This window comes from Rhipicephalus sanguineus, chromosome 3, assembly GCF_013339695.2.
Source record: "Rhipicephalus sanguineus isolate Rsan-2018 chromosome 3, BIME_Rsan_1.4, whole genome shotgun sequence".
Classification (NCBI taxonomy): domain Eukaryota; kingdom Metazoa; phylum Arthropoda; class Arachnida; order Ixodida; family Ixodidae; genus Rhipicephalus; species Rhipicephalus sanguineus.
In genome coordinates this window covers 116,552,846-116,577,036 of record NC_051178.1, presented here as the reverse complement: position 1 = coordinate 116,577,036, position 24,191 = coordinate 116,552,846, and the positions used below count along the sequence as shown (strand labels likewise).

Genomic DNA, 24,191 nt, shown 5'->3' with positions numbered 1-24,191 from the left:
CCGAGCAGATTTAGTCATTGTGAATAGCAGAGACGTTACTTCCGTTGCAGTAGTTTGAAGAGGCTCGTTACAGATATACATAAATTTGACATTTTGTTGCCAACTCACTGGGAAGCGATTTTGATGAACTTCCGCAGAAGAGCAACCCTCCGGCTGAGCGTATTCGCCAGGCACATCTCAGTGACGACCCAGAACTGAACTTCGTTGAACCGCCGCTGGAACACGTCTAGGTTGGACATGATCTTCCGGAATTGATGCCTGCCGAATACCTGGTAGATGAGTTCGTACTGCGAGGTAAAAATAAAGAGCAAAACAGACCACAGTTATTCAATGCACCGATGGAAGACCAACAATAACGAAGTTATGTTGCTATTCATCCTGATTACTGGATGATTGTGCGATTTTTACTGCAATGTTGAAATTCTTGCAGACAAAAGACTTGCAAAGGCGGTTATGGATCAATAGTGATGTCCTGACTGTGAGGACTGAGGCTTTGTGTGTTTGTGCTCCCTCCTCTCTTTATATATCTTTCTGTGTACCTCTTTCAACCTCCCCCCTCCCTTTCGCCAGTGTAGAGTAGCATGCCAGTTGCTCTAGACTTGTTAACATCCCTCCCTTTCTTTCTCTCCTCTTCCTTTACTGCTAGCACCAGTTGTGAGTTCGTAAATAGAGCAACCACATAAGGTGTTATGAAAGCCTAGAATGCTTTAGATTCACTTTGACGCAGGGCACGATAAACAACAACACAATTCACGATGTCAAGAGTTGATGTAGAGCAGCATGCGCCAAGCAAGCGCCCTGTGCTTTCTTCCGCTGTCTATTCTACGACACCTATAGAAGCGGGAAAGCGGACAGTGGCTCTGCTGTCTGCCAACGCTAACCGATAGCACTGACCTGAAACGGCGGATCCTTATTTATTCGCCCTACCCAGCGTCTGCAGAGCATTGCACTCGCTGCTGGTGATATCCCAAAATAATTGAAGCTAATTGCAGGCGGATATATAACAACGTTACGAGAACCAATATAGCAAATAAGCTTCCTCTAGCGGTGTTCCAACACGGAACGAAATAAATAAATAAAGAACTGCAGAAGTTGAACATTTCTTTTTAATCAACGGTCCTTGATATTTATCGGCCAAGGACGCGTGGAACGCTGACGAATAGGTCGAAATATAAAAAAAAATCAAATTGACCTGGAAGCCTCATGTCTTTTTTTTTTTGCAATACAATAAAGATAAAAGCAAGCGCAATAAGTGACATTTTCTGCTACATTAGTGCGACATAATTGAACTAAATCATCACGAACACGATGGTGGCGATCATTCGAGTTATTTACGAGTTACTTATTTGAGTTATTTATGAGTTACGCAATTCATGAATTATTTCTCGCATGTTATAGAGGGCTTTGAGCGTACCTCGTGTATGCATGAGAATAGATGCCAGTCGTAGAGGGACATGTGGTAGGCGATGTCGTGCGAGCTGAGTGTCTCCAGAAGTGCACCTGTCCCTTCCGCCGGGCCCTCTTGTTCGCTCAGAGGCGTCTGAAATACACACGGCAAAGAATGCAGGTAAGCCGATAACACCGGCTCGTGCAAAGTTGTACCTGCAAACACGATATTATAAGCTCCGCGGCAAGTGCTGTACTGGCTGTTTTTACTTCGCTACGCACGCTTTAAATAAGACACAAGCAGTGTCCAAATGTCGTCGTGCCGAGCATCTGGTGGTCTGTCACCAGTGCCTACCAAATACTTCATTCCTACGCCAACACATTTTCCTATCCCTTTGCACAGTCTATGGTAGCATACCGGTAATTATAAACTGTTTAACATCCATGCTTTCCTTCATTCAAGGCTACAGTAAATCAGTCTTGACAAATCCCGCAAGATGCAGGACAATTCATGAAAGAGAAATGTCATCCACCCAAATCAGGACGAAAATTTTCTGAACTGCAAAGCTTCCTTTCTGATATACGAGTATATATGTTCACTTATATATTAGTCCTATAGACAGGTGGATGACAGAAAGTCACAGTTTCGCCGCAAGGAGGAAGCAATGAATGCGATGAGAACATGTTGGAATGTTACAAGAACTAAGGCTAGCAGCTAACTCCGTCAGGATCCGATTTGGCGTATCTCTACAAAACGCTGGCATAAGGGAACACGGCTGCTCCAGTGAGTGAAGCTGTTTGCCTGCCATCTGTCGCTTCAACGCGAAGTAAGCGATGAGAACGCAGCAAGAACAGCGGCACGAGCCGACCTGCTGATCTCAGTCGAGATAGCGCGCGCGACAACGCCCTTTTGATCAAAGCTCTCACTTGCTGCCCCAGCGACGCAGCCCCCAACCAGCACACCTTCATGCTCACTCACCCGACGGAGCCGGCCGGCGCTTTTCATCTCAACTTGAGCCGTGCCCATCGACAGCCTTCGCACGCTTTCACTCACACACAGAGCATACGACGCGCGGGGCAATATTATCGATTTGCACTTTATGCAGAACATGACGGCGATGGCCGAGGCAAAAGTGCGCCTCCTGTGTCCACGTAATCGCTATCGTTATATTTCTCTTTCTCTTTTTCTTGACTTATCGCGCTACCGTACGGCAATAACGTTTTTGCTAAAGTTTCCTTTTTGCTACCTTCAGCTCCGAATAATAAATTTCAACTGCTCCAGCTACTTTGGCTCAGTGATTATAGCGCTCTGTTGTTGGGCAGATGGTAGCTGGTTCGATTCACGGCGGCAACGGCTGGTACGGACGGAGGCGGTATATGCACGTAAACGCTCATATGGCTTTTTCATAGCAAGGAATATTTTTCGGAGGGGGGGGGGGTGGTGGCACTTGCTGAAAGCCTTGACAATTTGAGAAAAAGGCCTATTTTCATGATTTATTTTCGATAAAACACCATGTGTCATCAAAATTCCTGGGGAGATCAGGGCCCCCTGCCCCCCCCCCCTGCCCCCTTGGCTACGGGCCTGCGTTAAGGTATCCCAAACGGAGAAAGCAATTCGCATAAAAAGTGACGGGGTTTCTTGACACCCGTGTGTTGCTATGGGCGATAAACTTCACATTTTATTTTACTTTATCAAACATCGGGAACTGCATTGAAGGCGCAGTCATGATTTATCACGAACAACTCAACAAAACTTTGAGCAAAAACTAGCAACCCACGGGTCTGCCATTTGGCTGATTTCAACTACCACAAGTGTAACAGCGTAATCTGACAAACGTTATTTTGGACGGTTCTACGCCGAGAATGCCGCGTTTCTTTTCTGGGCGCGTTGTTGGTCGATTTCATCGATTGGTCGAACACGTCGACCAGTGTTGTGTTAACGTCATTTGCTACGACTGCACCTTTTTTATATCGTAACTTTTAACATTTCGCAAGCAGTAAACAATGGTCGAAACAGCAACTCACGAGGGCATCCAGGTGATCTGCCGGCGAAATGAAGACCCTTCCATTGATACTCAGACCGGTAGGTACGCTCACCTCAGAGTCCTTGAATGCGATACGTTCTGGAACGAAGTAAAAAACCATAACTGTAACATATTTCTCGCTCGACCAAACGGTTGTGCGGTGTTAAATTTCAATTCGTTGTTTCATTTGTGGACCTTACACTGGTATTGCACCCGATTATATCGGACTCTTTTACTTTCAGGCTTCTTTTAGGCAGAAACTTGAATGACAGATTTCGCTAGATAGTAAAATTGGCAGCATTGTCCCCTTTTTGTACAAACGCATAACTGTTGTGAGCTCTTAGTTTTCCACAACATTCCGTACGCCAATTACAGCAAAGATTGTTTAGTAGATATGGGCAAATATCAAATACCGATTTTCGAGGTTAATTTGAATACGAATCGATTTGAATACTGAATACTTCTCCGGTAGTTTTCGAATATCAACAGCTTTTTTTTTCTTTAATATAAAATAATAAACAGATATAAATGATGCAATCTCGGTATTTATAGTTTTAGCTTTAAAACCACTGATCAAACATCAACAACAAACGGACAGATTATCGGGTGTATAGAGCTGTTTGTTACTACAGATCGAGTGATATCTATGGAACCCGTAAGCCTGGTGTTCCAAGCGTACTAGCATGCTGCATCACGTAAGCCCTCTCGTGTTTATGACTGTGCCATGCCCGCGGGCACGACATTTAGCACACTTTGGTATTAATTTGGTGTTTATTCTCATGTGTTCTGACATTTTGAAATATTCGTATGCTACTAAAATGCATAAGTATTCACTTATAAGGGCTGTTTCATTCGAAGATACAATCGGACACTATTAGAAATTACCGAATGTTCGCAGACTTTTATTCGTTTTATTTGTTAGTCCAACAAGAACAAACGCACCTCCTGAAGATTTCACTTCAACCAGCACCAGGTCATCTTTGAGGCTCAACTTTTCGGCAGCGTTTCTCTTGATGAACTCGGCCGTTGCGCTCACCGCAGTCTTGAGTGTGGTGTACGTGTGGTCGGCACAGTATACCCTGAAGATTACTGCAACAGCGGAAAGAGTGATCCCGCAAGAATAATGTTATGCGTGAGCTGTAATGTTGTAACTTTTGTGAGGCACAAGTGAGCCTACACAATATCGATATAAAACTAGTTTGTCGTTTTCACTTAGAAACTTGCGATGAACTAAACACTGTAAAAAAAAAAAAAGCATGGAATTCATATCTATGTTGGGCATATTTGTGTCCAGAGAGACAAGCGACGCTCAAAGAACAAACGTTTACGACGAACCTGAATCTAATGAGGAAAGTTCATCCGCCGCTCTACTTTACACGTATCGTCAATTATTTCGTATTGATTGGTAGCGCTAGCGTCATTTGAGAATTATATAGCCGACATCTCGACTCACAAGTTTTTTTTTTTTTATGGTGCCAGTCTATGGCCTCTTTTGTAAAGACTGTCTAGACTCTCTACGAGTCTCCACAAACTCTACATTTACAATGTATCTCTTCGATAAGCGGAAGTTATGACTTTAACAGTTTCTTACAACGAAAGGGCAATATTTTACGCAGTATATAATGAGCACCTAATCAAAGGCAAGAATTACTAATCTGAAGTCGTTTAGAAGTTATCAGCATTAGCTTCTCGTTCGTTTTTAACCGTTGCTCTACAAAGAATCAGAATAAAGGAATCAATAGTGACCTCTTGGGCAAACAGATAAAAAGAATATTAAGTGGCCTGCGGGAGCGCATCACACCGGTTGCTAAAAGTGCGATACAGAGAAACAATATCTACAAATGAACAGGATGAATAGGATGAATATTTCACATCAGCATGCACGGCCGAGTATTTTGACAGCGAGAAAATTCGGTGATAATAGTCTTCATATAACTGACAGTTTCATAAACAATAGTACATGATAAACGCGACTCTGCCTGTCAAATCGTTAGTTAACCTTATTTCACGCTTTCATGCAATCCGTACCAGTTTCGCCCACAATGCATCAGAGGTGGGCGCCATCTACAGAGATACCGATAACTGTTTTTCTTTTGCCTTGGTTAGATGAATGAATGAATGGATGCTGAGCCCCCCTTATAACGGGGCGGTGACCTGTGAGCCACCAAGGTCAAGGGAGGGGATGGGGCGGGGCATTTCGTTTGTTTTAAGACGGCGTAATGCCTTGCTTCAAGTCGGTTTTAAGTTTGAGTAATTCCTAATGCCACCTGTCATGCTAGAAAAGCGTGGCGCCATCTGTCGGGGAAACGGTAAAATACACTTGCCGTAGTCGTGACAGATGGGTTCAGTAAAGAAGGGCCGCGTATACCTGCTACTCCTACTCACGCAACCGAGAGCGCAGAAGTGAGAAGCGAACTCACTCTCATCATTGGGCTTGATGGGCCGATGCACGTCGACCGTGTCCTCAGACGTCGTGCTCCCGGACGACAGGTGACGGATGTGGCCGAAGGGCCCCACTTTCCAACGCTGCGGCGCCGCGCACTCGTGTTCTTTCACGTATCTGAAAAGAAATACACTATGGCACTTTTTCCAGCCAATTTTCTCAAAGCCTACGGCGTGCAGTGCATTCAGGTAGCGGCTGCTAAGCAGCAACGAAAGGAAAAGGAAAAGAAAAGGCAGCTGGTCAAGTACCATCTCGATCACACTTAGCGTTGACACGGAACACGCGGTCAAGTATAGAAGCGGACCGTCGCAGTCACAGTGACGTATGGACACGTGACCTCATGTCGTTTCCTACACCATTTGCACCCGCAAGCCTGCACTGCCGTGAAGCGAGGTGTAGGAGACGACACGAAGCCCAATCTCCGTAAGCGTGACTTCACCTGCGGAAGCTTGCCTCGCTGCACGGCCTCACTCGCTGCCTTCCGTGCAGAGACACCAGACAGACCTTCGTTCACGCTAAGTGTGACCAAGATGATTCCGCAAATGCAGTCGTTTAGTTCTTCGCAGAAATAGTAGAAAAGAGTGAGAAAAGAGCAGTAAAGGTTTGCTTGGTCACGCGACTAAGTCACCTATGATGTGTTACCGAGCGCTTCTCTTGAATATCTGTGAAACCTAACATCAGGGTACGTTATAAACGAATTAACGATAATGCTGCGAAGCGGCCCGCTGGTCTATCTACACGTTCGTAAATATGAGCAAACAATAACGAAGCGACAACTTGAAAACTATGCCTAAAGTGGAAACAGACAAATTGTTACACTGGCGTCGCTTCGGTAACTGCAGTGTATTATGCAAGTGTAAATACATTTTATTTTTATTTAAAAGAATGAAAATTTACCAAGTTTTAGCTAAGCTTTTTTTTTTTTCAGCGTTGGCGAAAAGGAGGCCTCGGGCACGATATGCAAGCGACGCCAAGCCGTCGGAGCGTGTCCGCGCCTGCAGGTGCACCTCATCGGAAACTCACGCTATTGATAAGAAAATTCACAGTAATTCATGACGTGACTCCTTGCACCAAGCAATTACGTGCATAAGAGGAGACGTTCGATAAAACAGGAGGCGAAATGAACGCGAAAAAGTTCCTTCAACGCGTGAGGCCAACACGGTGTATCAGTTTAACGTATCTGTAAAGCCCGCAGACGTTTTTGCGCTGACTATACATCGTTTTGGTTTACTGGTGTTAGTGTCAACCCACGGTTCACCTTATCAGCTTCAGCACACCCTATCTACAGTGACAAGAAAAGGTTTGCGTATCTCCTTTGAGTGCATGCGAATCCTTTTATCGCATCCGCTGCATAAACTGTCTGAGTGGGAGGCATCAGCGCTGAAATGGAAAGGAAGTCTGCAACTGCTGATGGATAATCTAGAATGGCTGCAGAAGTGCTCAAAAATGTTTTCCGTTCCGAAAACGGAAAAAGCGTACTCCGAGACCAGACAACGTGTACACGACTTCCGCCACTTGAAGCCGTTCGCGCCACCTGTACATATAGGACGATCGGTGTGCACTTGAAGGGGCTGTTACGGTACAGTGTCCCGTTGTAAGTTAAACATTACCACTGCACAATAACACCACTGTCGCGTGTAGCCCCTTCACATGTTGTGTGCACAATCGCGCACGTCACAATAGCCCATCAAAAGCAAGAGCACTGATGAGAATAGTAAAATATGAAACGTGGGAAATAGCTCTTCGAACACTTCTGATCCTACCTGTGCTGCAGGATAATATGCGTAGCGTTTCATACAAGGAATTGGAATTTTAGGATTTTCGCATGGCTGGATGCTTAAGGATAGGAGTGAAAGGGGGGGAGGGGGTTAGTACGTCGTTACGTCACTCATTTACTACATCCTTCGTTCTTCACGACGTTTAAAATTGGGGATGTTTCTCAAGTGCTTTCTACGTGTTCTAGATGTGAAATTATGGATGTTATCTAACTCCCTGTACAGAGTTCTCGAGCAGAACCCACGTTTTAACGCGAGAGCGTTAAAGATCTCGTTTCGAAGAAACTCCGGTGTCGGCGTCGGCGTCGTTGGTTGTGAGCGAAAACTTACCATCTAGTCCGTGACCGAAAAATAGAGAAAGATGCAAATAAAATACATAATAAAAATCCTAAGTTCGAGTGAGAATCGAACCCAGGCCGTCTGCATGGAAAGCAGGTTTTCTACCACAGAGACTCACTATTGCTTGAAACTGCTTAGGAAAAAAAACTCTATATGAATGCCGTGTAGTGGAATGAGTCTCCATAACGCATGTAATATTGCATGGCAGAAGCGTAGAATCGCGCCGTGCGTCAAAACATGTGAATTGCGCAACGAGTGGATGTTTTAAAGGCCCACCCATTACAAAGCGCTCTGACATACTTAATCATCATCAGCTGCAAAAGCATCAACAAACGTGAGCAGCTGCGTCGGTTCGAGTGTTGCCTTACGCGCGCTTAGTGGGGCCTTCGCTGGTTCGCAAAAGGAAGAATTATGGTGTAGTGGGCACTGAACAACTGTAGTTCCAGTAGGCATTCTTGGATAGTTTGAAACGACCAATTTTACGCGCACAGCCGTTCGTTTCCTTACGGCACGGTTGAGGCATGCACCGAGAACCGAGCCCAGGCTAGCAAATGAGAATTCAATGCGCGCGGGGCCCGATTACGATATCACGTTCTACTCTTGAAGGCGAAGCTGACGCATCCTCCAAGTCTTTTGTGAAGTTGTTAAATCTCCCTGAAGAATCTCGTACCCTTAGTTCATCCTCCAGCTGCGTGTTTTTGCCAATTATGAACATGGCGAAATGTGGCGAAACTGAATTTGCAACGAAGGGAATTAAACTTGTCCTAGGCAAGTAAACATCAACAATTAATCTTTTTTTGGAAGCTCATTTCGGTGACAGCGCGGACCATGCGCATTGGATAACGAGGAAAGAGTAAGAAAAAAGAAGTGAGAGAAAGAAAGTGCAGGGCTACTCTACTGCGACGGCAACTCTTCTTACTTTTCCTGCAAGTCCATGATCCTCGTCATTGTCCTGAGCTCTTCCTGAAGGCAGCCTGCGTATTTGGTGCTGTCTTCTTTGACCGCCTTCAAGAGCTCCTGGAAAGCAAGAAAATGTCCCGCGCTCAAGTATGCTTCAGCAACTTCATTCGTGGCATGCGCGCTACACGGAATAGCGAGAACTTCCAGTAGGATTGTAATTAGTCATAATTATTTAAACGTTAATTAGTGAATTGCAGAGCGATATGAACTTCATTTTCCGACAATCGCATAATAGCTCGCACAGCATAGGATGAATTTCAGATCGTTGGAGCAGGTCTTCATCCTGCAATGAACATATGATGATAGGACATAGGATGATGGACTTAGGAATAGGACATCAGCAATTTACCTTTTATTGTATTTGGCGTTACGCAACGTTAAAAATCTTCAGCAATAGTCGACGCTAAAACATGTGTTAAGAAAACATGGTTGGCGATTGCTGCGCTAGAAACTTGCCTTGACATAGGTAACTTTGTGTTCCGAATGACAAGGCATTTTCTCTAAATTTGTTCTAACGCCTAATACTATCATGTTTCCACTGTTCAAGCCATTTAAAGGCACTCAACGACGAAGTACAGGAGAGCCAGAAATCTAGCAGCAGCGCGTGTGTTTTAATCATAAGAGCCGTGCGCTTCAGTGATGTTGGAATTCTCAAAAGACATATTAAAGCCGAATGTATTTGTGCTCCACATAATGCTCGTTTAATAAACAAAAAGCTCAGCAATACTTACCTGTTTCGATATAACAAATGTAGCGCTTACTTACTACGCCTACGCAAGCGGTACTTATCCGGACAAAAACGCGCAATGAGGTGAATACAACAGTTTGCTTGAGTACTTACATCTACGAAAGCCTGGATGACTGGATCCTCGAAAAAGGCCTCCCGGACAGTGAGCGCCCAGCTGTTGGCGAATTGCACAACCCGTCTTTTGTTTGCGAGGATGAATTCCTTCTCCTGCCTCGAATTCGCAAGATCGATGCGATAAGTGGGAGATGGCATTAAGGACAAAACACTGAAATCTTCGTACCACTCCTACGTCCACCACTTTATAGTAGAAGATGTGCTGCATGCATTTCATGGTGCATTGCCCCTGCCCCCTACTGGGGTGCACCTCAGCAAGAGCACCGTGCACATTAATGCCGGTACATCTTGCTTATACCCATATTATAGTATATTATGGGTGATACAAACGTTAACTTATGTAGGGCAATGTTTCTTCAGTCTCTGTGTACTGTATTAAAGCTGATAAAAGATACAGCCATTCATTATGCGAAGAAAAAGTACTAGACCGGTTGCTCTTAAGATAAGTCATCTCATAAGACTATCTACATTGTTCAAGTTCTTGAAGTCTATGGGACTGAATAGTAGAGATCCTTTCTTTTATCTCTCTCAATCTACGACACACGCCACCGTCACAACGTATGATGCCATCTTCGCACAAAGGAAATATATTGTTTCTGTCGTCTTAATTTGGTTGTGATGACTACTGAAAACCACCAGCGTCTGATGAGGCAGGTAGCTTGAGATGTGAACATAATATAACAGAACTGCCGAGTTGGGCATTAAAGAAACAAAAAACAAGAACATCTACAGCCGTAGACATGCATCACTCATACAGCATTGTAAAAAAAATATATGAGCATGCATGGTTTAAATGTTTCTATTAATTACCCAGTTTTCTGTCGGCTCGTTTCGCAAATGGCGTCTAACTGCAAAGGAACACTAATCTAAGATTGCGTTCACACATCGATGAAAAGGATATTGCTTCATAAGTTCAGGGCACAGCTGATGACTTGGCATAAATATGACGTGAGTTAGCAGGAAATCTTCTAAGAAGGTATCTGAAAAGAAGATAGTTCATTAGGTATAGTTCAATGCAACCTGAATGTCACGTGAAGCAAAAAGACCCCATGCAAACCCGCGGCAATTATTTCTTCGTTCCATTTCATGAGAATATTAAGAATACCTCAGAGTGGCAGCTAAAGTTCAACGTGGGTAAGTTTTTATCGTACCTGAGGATTCTTCTGTTCTTGTGTCTATACGAGTTTCTAATAGATGTTCCAACATCTTCTGCGGTGTTCCGGCCATGACCATATATCTATTTGAAGAAACAAAAACAAACACTCTTAACCCTCCAGAGCCTGCGCGTGCATTGAACTGCCAGCAACATTCAGCTTACGCACGTGGTACCCTTACCTTTCTGACAATTGCAGCAGGCATTTCAGGAATTCTATTTACAATATGCATTGTAAAGTAATTTGTCATTGATTTAACTGTTGTCCCTGCTGCATTGTCAACAAGATATGGTCATCGGGAACGGCGAAAGATAAGCGTGAAATGAAACACAGCATCCCGTCCATTGCACAGGCATATATATATATATATATATATATATATATATATATATATATATATATATATATATATATACAAGATCCATCCTGCACTAGTGCATTTCAGCCATACAGAGTAAAATAAAATAAAGTAGCGAATATTCACTGTTCTGAAACGTTATTTGCTTAAGTAGTCACAGATGCATATTGTCGAAGTAAATATAAACTATTCACGGAGGACAGTTTTTGCTCCATCACACACTTCCTCTGATTCAGCGCTCGGACATGCGATATACGAAGTTTAACCAGTACCCGTGCGGAACACAAAACACAGAAAACATCAAATATTTTTGGTCTGACTGAACAGGAACCGTTTGCGTCTAAAACTTCGCAATTCTTTTTCCGCAGTTGCAGTAAAGAAAACAGAGACGTCTACCCCGCTCTTAGGAACATTATCTATATCCCAACGATGATTAGTTCCCTAAAGTCGTGACAAGACGTGACTCAACGCAGACGGCCTTCACTAGCTGTCGGCAGTTTTATCACGTTTGCTTTCAAGTGATGACAAGTTCTCTCGAGCAAGCCTTCCAAGGTACAGCGTGTTGTTTGTCAGTCCCTTATCTCACTTGCAATCATCGAGGGAGGATTTGTTAAATTAATAATCACAGCGGAACAACACACACGGCACTATCTAAACACGATGACTATGAAACCACGGCCACATTTCGCCGCTTTCCTAATACCGTCAACGCTTTAGCAAGGTGAAAGCTTCAAAGTAGGGAACCGGAAAATAATTTTGCGAAGTGTTCGAGATGTGTATTATTGAATGACGATGCCCACTGATCTATTGTTCCTCCTCACAAATGACACTTTGTTGATCTCATGAGAACCCCAATAGCGTTTCAATAAGGAATCAGGTTTTGAATAGCAAGGGCAAAACTCTCTCTACTGCGATACCCTTCCATGAAACAGTTGATAGCGTGCTTAGACATCAGTACTTAGGCTATGCGTGTAGTGTTTACATATCTTTATGCTATCGTATTATGATTCATAATAATGTACTCACTTGTAATGCGAATGGGCACCATTAGTGCTCCTTGCGTCAGCTGGTATCTTTTGCAGCAAAAGAACATCTTGGCCGTGTTCTTTTAATCTCACTGTGTTCGCTTCCACGTCCTGCAAAGCAGAATAAAGAAGTGGGTTCTCGGAGTATGATAGTACAGTGAAACGCAGTAACGCAGCAATGTACATTCAGGCCACATTTAAACGAGAACGTCGTACGGTACGAGGGTTTTCCGTTTTTTTTTTTTCTTTTTCTGCATCAAATGCCAATTTAGCATTTTATACTAAATAGGCCAAACAAACACTTTGAATGCTAAACAAGATTATTCCTTTCAAACTTGTTATGACGCTGTCACACGCTCTCTGCTGATCGCGATCGAACCTCACGACCGCGATTGGCTCCTTTACGCAAGCTGTAAAAGGGAGCCAATACCAGTAGAGAAATTTCATCCTGATCGGGCTCGATCATGATCAGCAGTGCCTCGTTTGACGCCGGTATCACCTGCCATAAGAAACTGCTAACGACATAAAATGAGCGAGCGTTGCGCGCTTCCTACACAAAAACGGGTTCACACCTTCACAACCCAGCCGAAGCATGGTAGAGTCACAAAAGCACGGGCCGCCACACGCAATTTCACCGCAGTACACATATGCCAGCCACTCGACGCAGCGCGCCTCCATGACTCTGCTTCGCTCGGAGGCGAGCGACTTCGAAACGCGAACGCGCGGAGTTCAGCGTGAGGCCCTCCGGCAGAAAGGCCTATATAGGAAAGGGTTTGTACGGGGCGGGCGGTTCCAGGCTACCGACAGTTTCTGTACGCATTGAAGGAGGGCACGCACGCAACACACTAACCTTCTACCCAACGCAAGCACTGGTTTTCCTTTCCCTGACGCCTATCACAAAGCAATCCCGTAAAAAGTATTCATACAACTATCACAGTGACGTGGCGGATTGAGCCGCGTGCTACACCGCACATCGTCGGCAACCTCTACAAATGGCGTAAAGAATAGAGAGTTTTAGACTAGGGTACGCAAAGCTTTGCGTTAGCGTTTGTAACCACAGCGCATGCGTCACACGCTATCCTCTAGGGTACCCACGTTAAGCGACGAAAATAGCGTACGTACGCAACGAACGCTGTCTTTGCCTACCCTATTCTAAAACTGCCTGTTACTACGTCACTCCGCGACTCCTTTTCTCAGTCATTATTATTTCTTTGCGATACATTATTATTTCTTTACCACGTTTACAGCGTGCTTGGTTTTAAGTAAAGACAATGCTGTATCGTGTCCAAGCTGAACAAAAACGATAGTACTTCATTACTTCCATAACGGAATCTATTGAAGCACGAGTGAGACTGCACTTCCGTACAGCCGACGTGTTCAAGCGCAATCGTGTTAAACGAGTGAAAAAAAAAACTGATTCATTCGCATGGCTCTCCAATCGCCTAGCAGGCGTTGTATTCTCTTTTTTCGCTTTCGCGCTCGACCGCGTTCGAAAAAGCCAGTCACCCGTATCGCCTATACACTTCAGCGGTCGTAGTTAGTAGGCCACGTTACTGTTATTTTTCACGAACAAAATCGTGCCAGAATCGAAGAATTGCGGTCCACGCGCGGGTGTATTATTATCAAATATCTCAAAAGTGACAGCTCACATTTTCTGTGTTGCCTCGTCGTCATCGACTATAATTGAAATACAGGGCAAGATAAAGGACTCTCGTTGATACATATTAATTGAACCGTGCCCTGCGCTAACTCAATCGGTCAAATGACGTAGACATCCTATGATGTTTTAACACATCGTATTCTATAAACACCCATGAGTGTGTTTCTCTTGTTTTGTTGCATTTGTTTAGACCGCCAGTCGTGTCACTGTAACATGCCTAATATTGTCTTGAGTAGGTTTCATATAACCTTCTCAAATACACTTATTTTTCCTAATATCCCGCATAAATAATATAGGCCATCAGAGTCTGCTATAATTCCGTATGCTTTTTTTTTCTCAAACATAAGGACTATCTTTCCGGCATTCCCTCTCAAAATTGACTAGATTCTTGCGATGATTTTCTGGAGTCCGAGTAGTTCTGGCCTCACGTTGAGTTCTCCCTGGAGAAACGTAGCGATTAAACGGGTTTCATTTTTTCTTTTTTCTTTTCTTCAAATATATCTGTATACCTCTATGAACTCAAAAAGTCTGTCCAAATTCGCACTCTATGACATCCTCTACAAATTCAAAGTGTCTGTCGCAGTTCTCGCACCAACATTTTTTTTAGGCTCGATGATAATTTTTCCCCTTTCGATGCGATTTCCCTCAAACCCACTCGGCCTACATAAAGCGTGCGCCCTTCGTTGTTGCCTGTCCAGCGCCGAAATGCAGCGAGATTTCAGTGCCACATCCACACGGCGCGAGCGTCAGTGCTCGCGCTCTGTTTGGTCGGAGACAACGCCGAGGCCTAGATGGCAAGCCAGCCATGCGAAGCGGTCAGCCTCGCACGCACACAAACCGACCGACGGGCGCACGGCGCAGCAGCGGTGGAAGCGGCGGAGCACTCACCCTCAGGATGCGGTTGAAGTCTTCCTTGTCGACGCACAGAAAGTGGCAGTTGTCTTCGCGAGTCGTTATGGTCGCCGCGCTGCGAAGGCGTCGGGAAGGAAGCAGGAAGACGAGGTGAGAAAAAAAATGGAGGGAGAGGGTAGGGGAGGAAGGAACAAAGGCGGAACAAAGAGCGAGTCAGTAAAAAAATGTCACCTTTGCAGTGTGACTGTGTAGCAATGGTACAACAAAGACAGCGAAACGCTGCCGAGTTTGCCGAGAGAAACATTCGTTTGCGCAGACGGCAGAGCGGGTCAACGACGGCGAAACGAAGATTGGAATTTCGAAATCGGAAATCGGAGAAAGAAAGTGCGCACAAACAGTTATGCCTTAAGCGAAAATCGTAAAAAAACGCTGCCCATATTTTCTGTTCCTGGAGAGTTCATTTCACGAAGAAAATGTATGAAATGTTATTTGAGGCATAACTTAAATAGTATGAAATGATTTATTCGGTCAGTACTTTGATAAAATGTGTAAGCCACTGTAACTTCATTATGACACGTTAAAAATTTTATAACTCCTTTTTCATGAAGCCTGATCAGCTTAATTATGTTTTTGAGATATCATATTCAATGTAGCGAATATGATAAAGTGGATATTACAAGGTAAACAGAGCAGACGAGCAATGCGCTGAACAAGTGTTACTAAACACTCACGCACTAAATTAAAAATGCCTATATTTTATTCACCGGAATCAAAACAAGTAGCTTTCGATTAATTACGATTAAGTTTGTCCGGAGCAGGCCCGTAGCCAGGGGGGGTGCCCTAGCCCCCCCCCCCCCCTCTCACCCCCCCCCCGGAATTTCAATGGAGGGGGTCGTGTTACCGGCAATAAATAATGAAAATATGTGTTTTCCTCAAACAGTCAAGGCCTTTAGCAAGTGCCTCTCTATCCCCCCCCCCCCCCCCCAAAAAAAAAAGTTCCTGGCTACGGGCCTGTTTCGGAATATGCTAAACGTACAAATTAAATGTCACATTTGAAAATATTGACATCGTCAAGTGCTCCAAGTGTCAACAAGCGCTGACGTCGGATAGCCACGCTAAGTGATGCCGTACACGGGGCTGAAGAGGGGAAAATCACCGATGCTGCTTTTGCTGAAATTATTATTGAGACCATCCACGAAAGACAGTTTTCGTCACCAGTGACTTGTAATTACGAATCTCACCGCAGTGCTTACAACAGGTGACGCTACTGAAGCTGTTAAACTCAGAGGTGATCGTCTCTGGTCTGCAGAGCAGGCGACGATAAAAAAATCCTTGTTGCACCAAAACCGCTTGCTGCCGACTTTTACTGGGAGCTTTTCATTCCTTTAGCGCACGTTAAAATGAACCCTTATTCTTGCTACACTGTCACTTCGTAACCACCAACCGCAAAGAGAACAGCAGTACCTCTGACAGGCACGATATACCAATATTGTCAATTACGCTTGAAAATCTTGAGAAATAGGGATTAATGCGCGTGCGCATTGTGAATGTCTTCTCACCGTGGTGCATCGTTGACGAGCGCCAGCTTGCCGAAGTCGTCTCCCTCGTGCAGAGTGCACACGACGCCCTGCAGCCATGAGTAGAGAGAGAGAGAAAAAAAAAAGCAGTTATCACCATTTGCTTATCGAGAAGTTAAAGGCCATAGCCTTCTGAAATTTGTTCTCATCCAAAACCTTTCTAACTCAGACATTACGCGCTTTTCCTTAAATAACAATTTTAAATAACATTTCTTTTATTTCTCAAGGTACGAACTAACTATGGTTCTCAAAGACAAGCCTTTGTTTTCATCAAAACTTGGAATTATTTGCCGTATAACATTAACTGTGTTTTTTCTGTACCGTCATGTAAACATCAGCTTCGCAATTTCACGTTTAACCTATGTTGCCGTTCATTGAATGTTCTTCAAACACTACTTAAACTCTGTCGTTCTGATTGTTGTTTGCTTTGTATTCTGCTACAGTTCTTTACCCTTATCGTCTTATGTTTTCCATTGCATTATTGTTTACCTAAATTTATGAATCGCCCACGCTTTTTATTTTTTTTGTTGTATTCTGTATATTTTGCTTTTTTTTGCTGTTAAATAGAATTGGTGTTTTTTTTACATTGCAGTAAGGTCCCCCTACACTGTATTACACTATGGGACCTTTTTCTGTATATATGCGCCAAATATTGACTAAACATCAACTTCAAATTCAACTTCAATATTGACATCCACAATACTGACTAGCGGAACGCTAAATAATTAACTTCAATTATAAACAAAACGCCTTCTCTTCAGCCTTCTTAAGTTATACTGTTACTAACAGCGCAAAAAAGGACGAGGGACCAGGAAGAATCACAGACAAGCGCTGACTTACAACTGAAGTTTATTTCCGAAACGAGACAGAATATAAGGAAACGGCACGTGCACAAAAAGATTGCAAAGCACTTATTTGCAAAAAAAAACAGTGTTGTCAGCCTACATCACTTGCGGTGGTCATGCGCACGGGACATGTACCGAACTTCTTTTTCCATCAAGGCGATGGACGGGACACTCACGCCCTTATCGCCAAGTTTCGCGATTTCTGCAGCCTCAATTATTTCCCGCGTTAATTGAGAAGCAGATCGCCCCACCACACGGCATCTCTCGAATAGGGGTTTTCACTCAGCAGAGTCACACGTGCTGCAATGAAGGGCTAAGTGCCCACTGTTCATTTGCCGAACATTGTTGCTATGTTCGCGCAACCTGACGTTCACGCATCGGCCGGTTTGACCGACGTACTGTTTTCCGCACGTCAGCGGGATGCTATAGATCACGCCCTCTACACATTCCGTGTAACGGTTTCGATGCTTCACCTGCCAACCAGGTTCCTTCTTTTCTAGGGAAGTGGTTTTTGCAGCCAACCTGGAAAGCTTCTGGGGTCCCTCGTCCTTTTTTTCGCTGTTAGTAATATTATGGATAAGTTATACAGTTCGTCTCAAAAACGCATTTCACAGGCTTTCACATCCAGGAATTCTATTGCCAGATCACGACCTATTGGACCTCAATAAAGTTCTTTCATCCATCCATCCATCATACGACAACCTTCCACGTGCGTCTAATCGATCATGTCTTCCGCTCGTGGTCATTCCGACTGCTTCAGAGCTTCTCACTCACAAACAAGCGGCGGTCGTATACTCAACGTTTCTCTCCGACCTCAACGAATGTTGGAAAGCACCTTCATTATTTTGTCGCTGTCCTCAATAAATTTTCAATGGTGGTCGACGGTCATACTTGCTGTAAATACAACTTCCTTGAGTCACGCCTCTCATCTCCGTTTTGTCTTTGCGCATAAGGTCAGTTTGGAAAATAATAGCCAGGAAATCACGGAAAAATAGAGGGAGAGAAAGATAAGGGAAAGATAGGGTGATTAACCAAAGGAAGTCTCCGTTTTGCTACCTTGCAATTAGGAAGGGGTGAGTGGGTGGCATCATGAAGTGCTCGTGAGGGTAATGATGCCCAGTGGCATGCCGTCAACAATATGCCGGCGCTGCCGTCAACAATATGGTGTCGAATCGCCGTAAAAAGGAGTACCTTGCTGAAGAAAAACGAATCTTAAGAAACCGCCCGTCATTGTCAATCTGCAATGTGCCCTTCGTGCAAACCTTCCATTTGTAGCGAATGTTTCAGCTAAAGTATCATAATATTACAGGGATGGTAGAGGGAAAGCCATTACAAAGGAATGACTGAAAATAGTAGAAACAAAGGGAACAATGTTTACTATGGCAAGGCACGAGGGCCTTTCAAATATTTGTAACTGTTGTCTTGTCGAGCGAAATAGCAAAATCCTGGCTCTTAGAAAAAAAAAACAGGGGAGGGATAATTTTGAGCGCTGTATAATCTGCTATAGGATAGCGGTTAGCTGTTACTCTCGTTTTATATTAAGAACTCGTTTATTTCATTAACAAAGCATTTTTTGCACGCCAAGGCGAAGAAATTGCCGTCATCGAAGGCCTTCGGTGACTGCGGCACTTTCGCTAGTTCGTAAAAAAAGGAAAAAAACACACAAATGAAAATAATGATGAGCTAGATGTGTCGTATATTGAGCTCTATCACATTTAGCACCGAAATCTATACGGTCGTGTAAATTAGAAAAGCAAATATGTCAGTGCGGCACGAGTTTATGACGAGAAAGCCAAAGTGGTTTGAAACACCAATAGAACCACAGGAAATAGACAAGCATCGCGACTTCATACCTACGTTCAAAAATCGCTACTATTTCTTTTCACATCACTATCAACATTAAAAACAAAGGTTTCCAGCCAGAGACTCATAAAAACGAGTCATAAAAACGGCAAGACATAACATGTCTGTAAGTTTAACAACGTTGCTTAAGCCGAAAGCAAGGCCACGTTCTTTCAAAGAACGAGGCAAACACTAAACATATAAGCGAGGCCATTTTTTCATCGAAGGTCTTTATCAGCTGAAAACGTCAATTACAAAAAATGGCAGATAATTTGAGTAGCTACTCCACCTTTGCCTTCTTCCACAAGCACGAACAATGGAAGAAAGATGCAGCGCGGCGTCCAGGCCTCGGAGTTTCCGACATATGGCACAAACGACGTGAAGACCACGCGCACGACTTTCAACGTTGCAACCTCTCCGACGACCAAAGAGCTAAATAACTCGCCCGGAATTTTTTGTTATATTTTGACGGGATACGCTACGGATAGTAGGACTCCTTTGGAGGCTGTTTTGTTTCTTTCTTTCGTTCCTGATTGTGGGCAATCGACACTGGGAAAAAGAACGCAGCTTTAATCAGTGCAGTTATCGTAAGCTCGGTGAGATAGTCGCAGATAGAATTATAGTCTGTGTGATATTTTCGTCGTAATACAAAAGATCCTGAATACTGACTTCTTTTTCTATTTGCGCGATATTGCGATCAGTCTTTTTCTTCCATCATTACAGTAAAAAAAATTGCCCTACCAAGGTTCAGACATTCTCGTTGATTTGAACTCGTTTACTGCGAGAGCAGCATGTTTGCACAGTGTGTTAGTCTTATCAAGAACATGTTCTTCAAGGCGAGGCACACAGCGCCGTCTTCGCGAGCTACAATACACGTGGCGTCCAAAAATCTATGACAAGGAGCCACCATTCCAACATTCCACTTTGTGTAAAGCCCCGCAAAAATTTAACGACGAAGACGTCTGGTCAACCCTGACGCAGTTATCAAGCTCCTAACAGCTGTCGCGTACTTAAAAAAAAGGAAAAGCAACAAACAAAATTGTTGAATATGCAGCTGTGCCACGATCAAGTTTTGAACCCTGAAAGTTGTATCAACAATGATATATTAGTGTATAGATGGCTTGCATTGACGTCACTGACACCACCATGTTGGAGCACTAGCATGTGGAGACGCGGCGTTTGCGATGTCGCATTAATGCTATTTTAATGCTATTAACGCTCCTGCCACATCGTTTTCGCATTGACGCAATTTGTTTGTCATCAAAACTACCATCGTGGAGTACCAGTACATTCAAAAGCTGCGTCCATGACGTCACGTGCAAGCTATCTATTGACAGGAACTCCCCCCTCCCTTTCCCCTCCCCCCCTCCCGACTACTGTGACACATTCTCGCTTTCACGATTATCCGCGGATAAGTGGCACTAACGAGTGAAACGTCACGCGCGAAACTTTGTCAAGCAGCGTCTGCGAAACCATGCCGAGCCGCAATGCAGCAAGCCATTTTCGGAAACACGCCCATACTTCCAGCTTCGAGATTTAAAGTGTAATTCCTGACAGCATTTTCCACGCTGACAAAAAGCAGAGCTTAACAACGAACACGAGCAAAAACGAATGAGAGGCACTCGCTATCTTCAAAACACGAACGCGCAGCATGCCCACAATTTTGCAATCGTAATAAGTATGTACAGCCGTTATCAAAGAGCCTACGTAAAAAAAAAAAACAAGCAGTAAACGCCGACGGGCATTTTCGCGACGATGTCCGACATGTTCACTTTCACAGCGAGAAAGGCGCTTTTGAAAGCGACGTTTGGACAGTCCCGCCGCACTCTTTCGGACGCCTAAATAACACGGGGACGCAGAGAAGGTTCAGCTGCATGCCAGTGCCAAGAGATGCGGCAAAACGTAATAATAAACGCGTGTTGGAAAAAAAAAGCTGCACGCAGGCCCCATACGCCAGGCCGACAGGCTGTCATGCCGTTTCACACGGTCTCTTATAAAGAGGTGCGTCGAAAGGAATGAGGACAGCACCGACTTTCATAAAGCGACTATACATACATTCGCGTATACCTAGCTTTGCCAAATGTCACACGTGTTCTATGATTTCTAGAGGCGCAGCAACGGCTTTTGGTGTGCACGTTTTCCACATTTTTTTTTTCACCTTTCTTTCGCGTAAAAGGCAGCTGTCACAGCAATGCGCGTGTATATGCGTATGCGTATAAGCCGCGTGGATTCCGCGATAATGCAGCAACGACTTTGAGAAGTTCGCAGTGAAGTGAAACAACTTTTGCAACAGCGCCAAGAAATGAAGACATTTCGTTTACGAGCTACTGTTGGACGCAACTTTGCACTAGGATGCACAAATGGATAATGTAAATCACAAATTAAGGGACGACATCGAGCGTGTGCAAAAAAAAAATGATAATAACTCCCATCATACGCCACCACCGCCCACACATGCACACAAACGGAATCTTGGCCTGATAACCAGTTTCTCTACTCTATTTCAATGTGACCGACTAATATCGCGCTTTTTTAAAAGCTTCAAACGCGGTCAGCTTGATCACACAAAGCGCGTTTCTTTTAGACACGCGTCCTATTCAGTTCAAGGTCTTCTTTGCCAAGCTAGAAGTGTGTTAATTTCTTTAACGCCATTTCACACAGAGTAACTTCTACGCATGCGTCAACTCTCTATATAAAGTGCCCCTACCTATCCCCTTCAACTGTTTAACCAGAACGGCTATCGCGAATAGCATGCGGATTTGGTCCTCGAAGCAGCGCAGCTCCTGTCGCGAGGCTCTGCGGCGACTCCTTTCGGTGTTTTTGATTAGTCACAGTTTCAGTACAAGAGAACTTAACAAAATGTCCAAAAGTCGACGTAGAACACAAAAACAACAATGTGAATGCTATATGAACATTGCCTACAAGTCCTGCACTACATGTTTGTTTAAGCGCACGGTAGGTCAGACGTTGCCACGATACATGCATAACGGCTAACCAAGAACTCCCCAGCTGTGCTTCGGAATGAGAACTCTTTACAACGTATTCGGCGTATTTCACCTATACATACCTTGCCGTAGATAACAACGTTGACGGAGCCCCGCAGTATGATGTACCACGACTTGCCCTCGTCACCTTGGTTGAAGACTGCAACAAAGGGGTGTGGTTGAGGAGGAAGCATTTTACATTTTCGCGTTGGTATAATTCGTAATCAGATCACTTACTTGCAGTTCTCCGGCGCACTGTCTTATAGAACACACATACACACCTTATCATTCGCTATCGTACCAACATGTCGTTAGTCCTTATCAGAACAACAGAAGTTGCCCATTATTTAATTTTATGCTAATTAAACGTTTCTGTCTCTCTCTCTCTCCCTCTATCTGCACTTCCTGACTTTGTGCATGAGATACTGATGTGCTTTTTGGTTTTTTTAGTGGTTGCGTCGTGCTTCCTTTTTATTTATTTTCAAGCTCAATAAACGCGCTTTTTTTTTCTCTCTCCCTCGCTCTACCTTTCTGCATCGGAGGAATTGATAATGTGTTTTTTTAGGCTTTCTTTCTCAACGGCTGCATTCTGTCCATAGTCAGCAATGTACGAGTATATAACGACGGTTAGGGAGAGATGATCCCGTTATGTAGTCCTAACACAATGACAATAATTAAACAGGGCCACAGATGTCACAGACAAACGAAATATGCACAACACACAAGTATCACACAAGCTATTTAATGTATCTATTGTGACAGAAACAGTACTAGCGAACGTTATAAAGAACATACTTTACTCTGCATTGTAAATTGCGCGCAGTGCGTTCTTGCACGAGCAAGAGAGCGTTTCGCGTTATTACTCCAAGTTTAAAGCGAAGATGCATTGCCTCAGGTTACGCGAGAAAGCAACGATATCTCGTGCTTGTTCCATCTGCACACTGTGCGGGCGAGGAGAACTGGAAGTGTGCTTTCGTCACGAAGCCGACGCCCAAGCAAGTCACGCCGCCAATGTCATCTTGATTCAGCGAGTTGTGTTTTTTTTTTTGCCTTTATTTCGTCGAAAAACAAATAATTTATTTGAAAACCTGAAGCGATCCATAGCCTCTGCTGAGCCCCACCGATCAAAATACTTAGTGTAATTGCACGTAGAAATTGCTTCTCGGCAATATGTACACTGCCTTCTTTTCCTATCTTTCTCGCGTTAAGTATGAAATTCTGAAAGATTTGCCCCACCACTCCGAGCACTCATCGAAATTAACCTGCGTGAAGCGAAAGGCTCCTCGATAGAGACGAGGATTTCTAGGGGAAATGTAACCCTACGGCCTATTTCATCGCACGGTCCGCTGAACTGCAATTTTTTATTCGTGTTATCGCTCTAAATCCGATCCTAAAACAACCGCAACAGTTCAATGCGCAGCGCCGCGCTGACAAGACACGTCTCTAGCCGTTCTCTCTCCCACTCGCGCGCTTTTCAAGGGATCACGACACGAAGAACTCCGCTGACCCTTTACAGAGCTACCGGCCGCGATCGAAGCACTGCCACTCCCCCCGCGAGTAGGTCATTCGCTGGACGTGCACGCGCAGTTGCGATCCATTTGCATAATCATTCGCAGCACGTTTTGAAGTATACCCTCCGCAGCACGTACGCGCCCGAACGTGGTTCGGGGAAAGCCATCCTTCGAAGCAGCGAACACCGAAAGGGCAAGACTGCCGCAGCCTGTCTGCACGAAGCAATCTGCACACGTACGAACACGCGAAAGCGCACGAAGGGATCCGGCCACAGAAACCGATTGACTGATTGTTTGGAAAAGTACAAAGACGGGCTTCCGTCCACATAGAAGCTCTAGTCACGTTCACGGGAACGCGTCGTCGCTTTCGCCGCCCTGCACTGCACTTCCGCGCCTTTCATCGGCGGCGGACAGAGCTGCGTTTGATTGCACAAAGAAAGCATCGAGCACGTTTCGCCAGCAAATTTGGGTTATCCTCATGTTTCCCTCTCTCTCTCTCTCTCTCTCTCTCGGCCTTTTTTATTGCTATCGAATTTAAAGAAAGAAAGGAACGAAATGATTTTCGCTGCGACCGATTTGGTTGCTTCCTAGGCG

General features: G+C 44.4%; 1 protein-coding gene across 5 annotated transcripts in view; it reads right to left on the bottom strand.

Annotated features, from left to right (window-relative positions):
• Window positions 1–24,191, bottom strand: part of LOC119386996 (rap guanine nucleotide exchange factor 4) — a 387,003-nt gene that overhangs the window by 7,052 nt on the left and 355,760 nt on the right. For 4 of the 5 annotated variants that reach the window (XM_037654297.2, XM_049413333.1, XM_037654300.2 and 1 more), the window contains 13 exons: window positions 22,170–22,246; window positions 16,398–16,465; window positions 14,875–14,953; window positions 12,328–12,437; window positions 10,941–11,026; window positions 10,691–10,769; window positions 9,769–9,913; window positions 8,887–8,984; window positions 5,831–5,985; window positions 4,353–4,499; window positions 3,412–3,509; window positions 1,415–1,540; window positions 109–287 (listed from right to left, as the gene is read on the bottom strand). In XM_037654297.2, the coding sequence (XP_037510225.1) occupies window positions 109–287; window positions 1,415–1,540; window positions 3,412–3,509; window positions 4,353–4,499; window positions 5,831–5,985; window positions 8,887–8,984; window positions 9,769–9,913; window positions 10,691–10,769; window positions 10,941–11,026; window positions 12,328–12,437; window positions 14,875–14,953; window positions 16,398–16,465; window positions 22,170–22,246 (1,447 nt within the window). The remainder of the gene's footprint in view (window positions 1–108; window positions 288–1,414; window positions 1,541–3,411; window positions 3,510–4,352; window positions 4,500–5,830; window positions 5,986–8,886; window positions 8,985–9,768; window positions 9,914–10,690; window positions 10,770–10,940; window positions 11,027–12,327; window positions 12,438–14,874; window positions 14,954–16,397; window positions 16,466–22,169; window positions 22,247–24,191) is intronic. The other variant, XM_037654296.2, reaches the window with a different exon arrangement.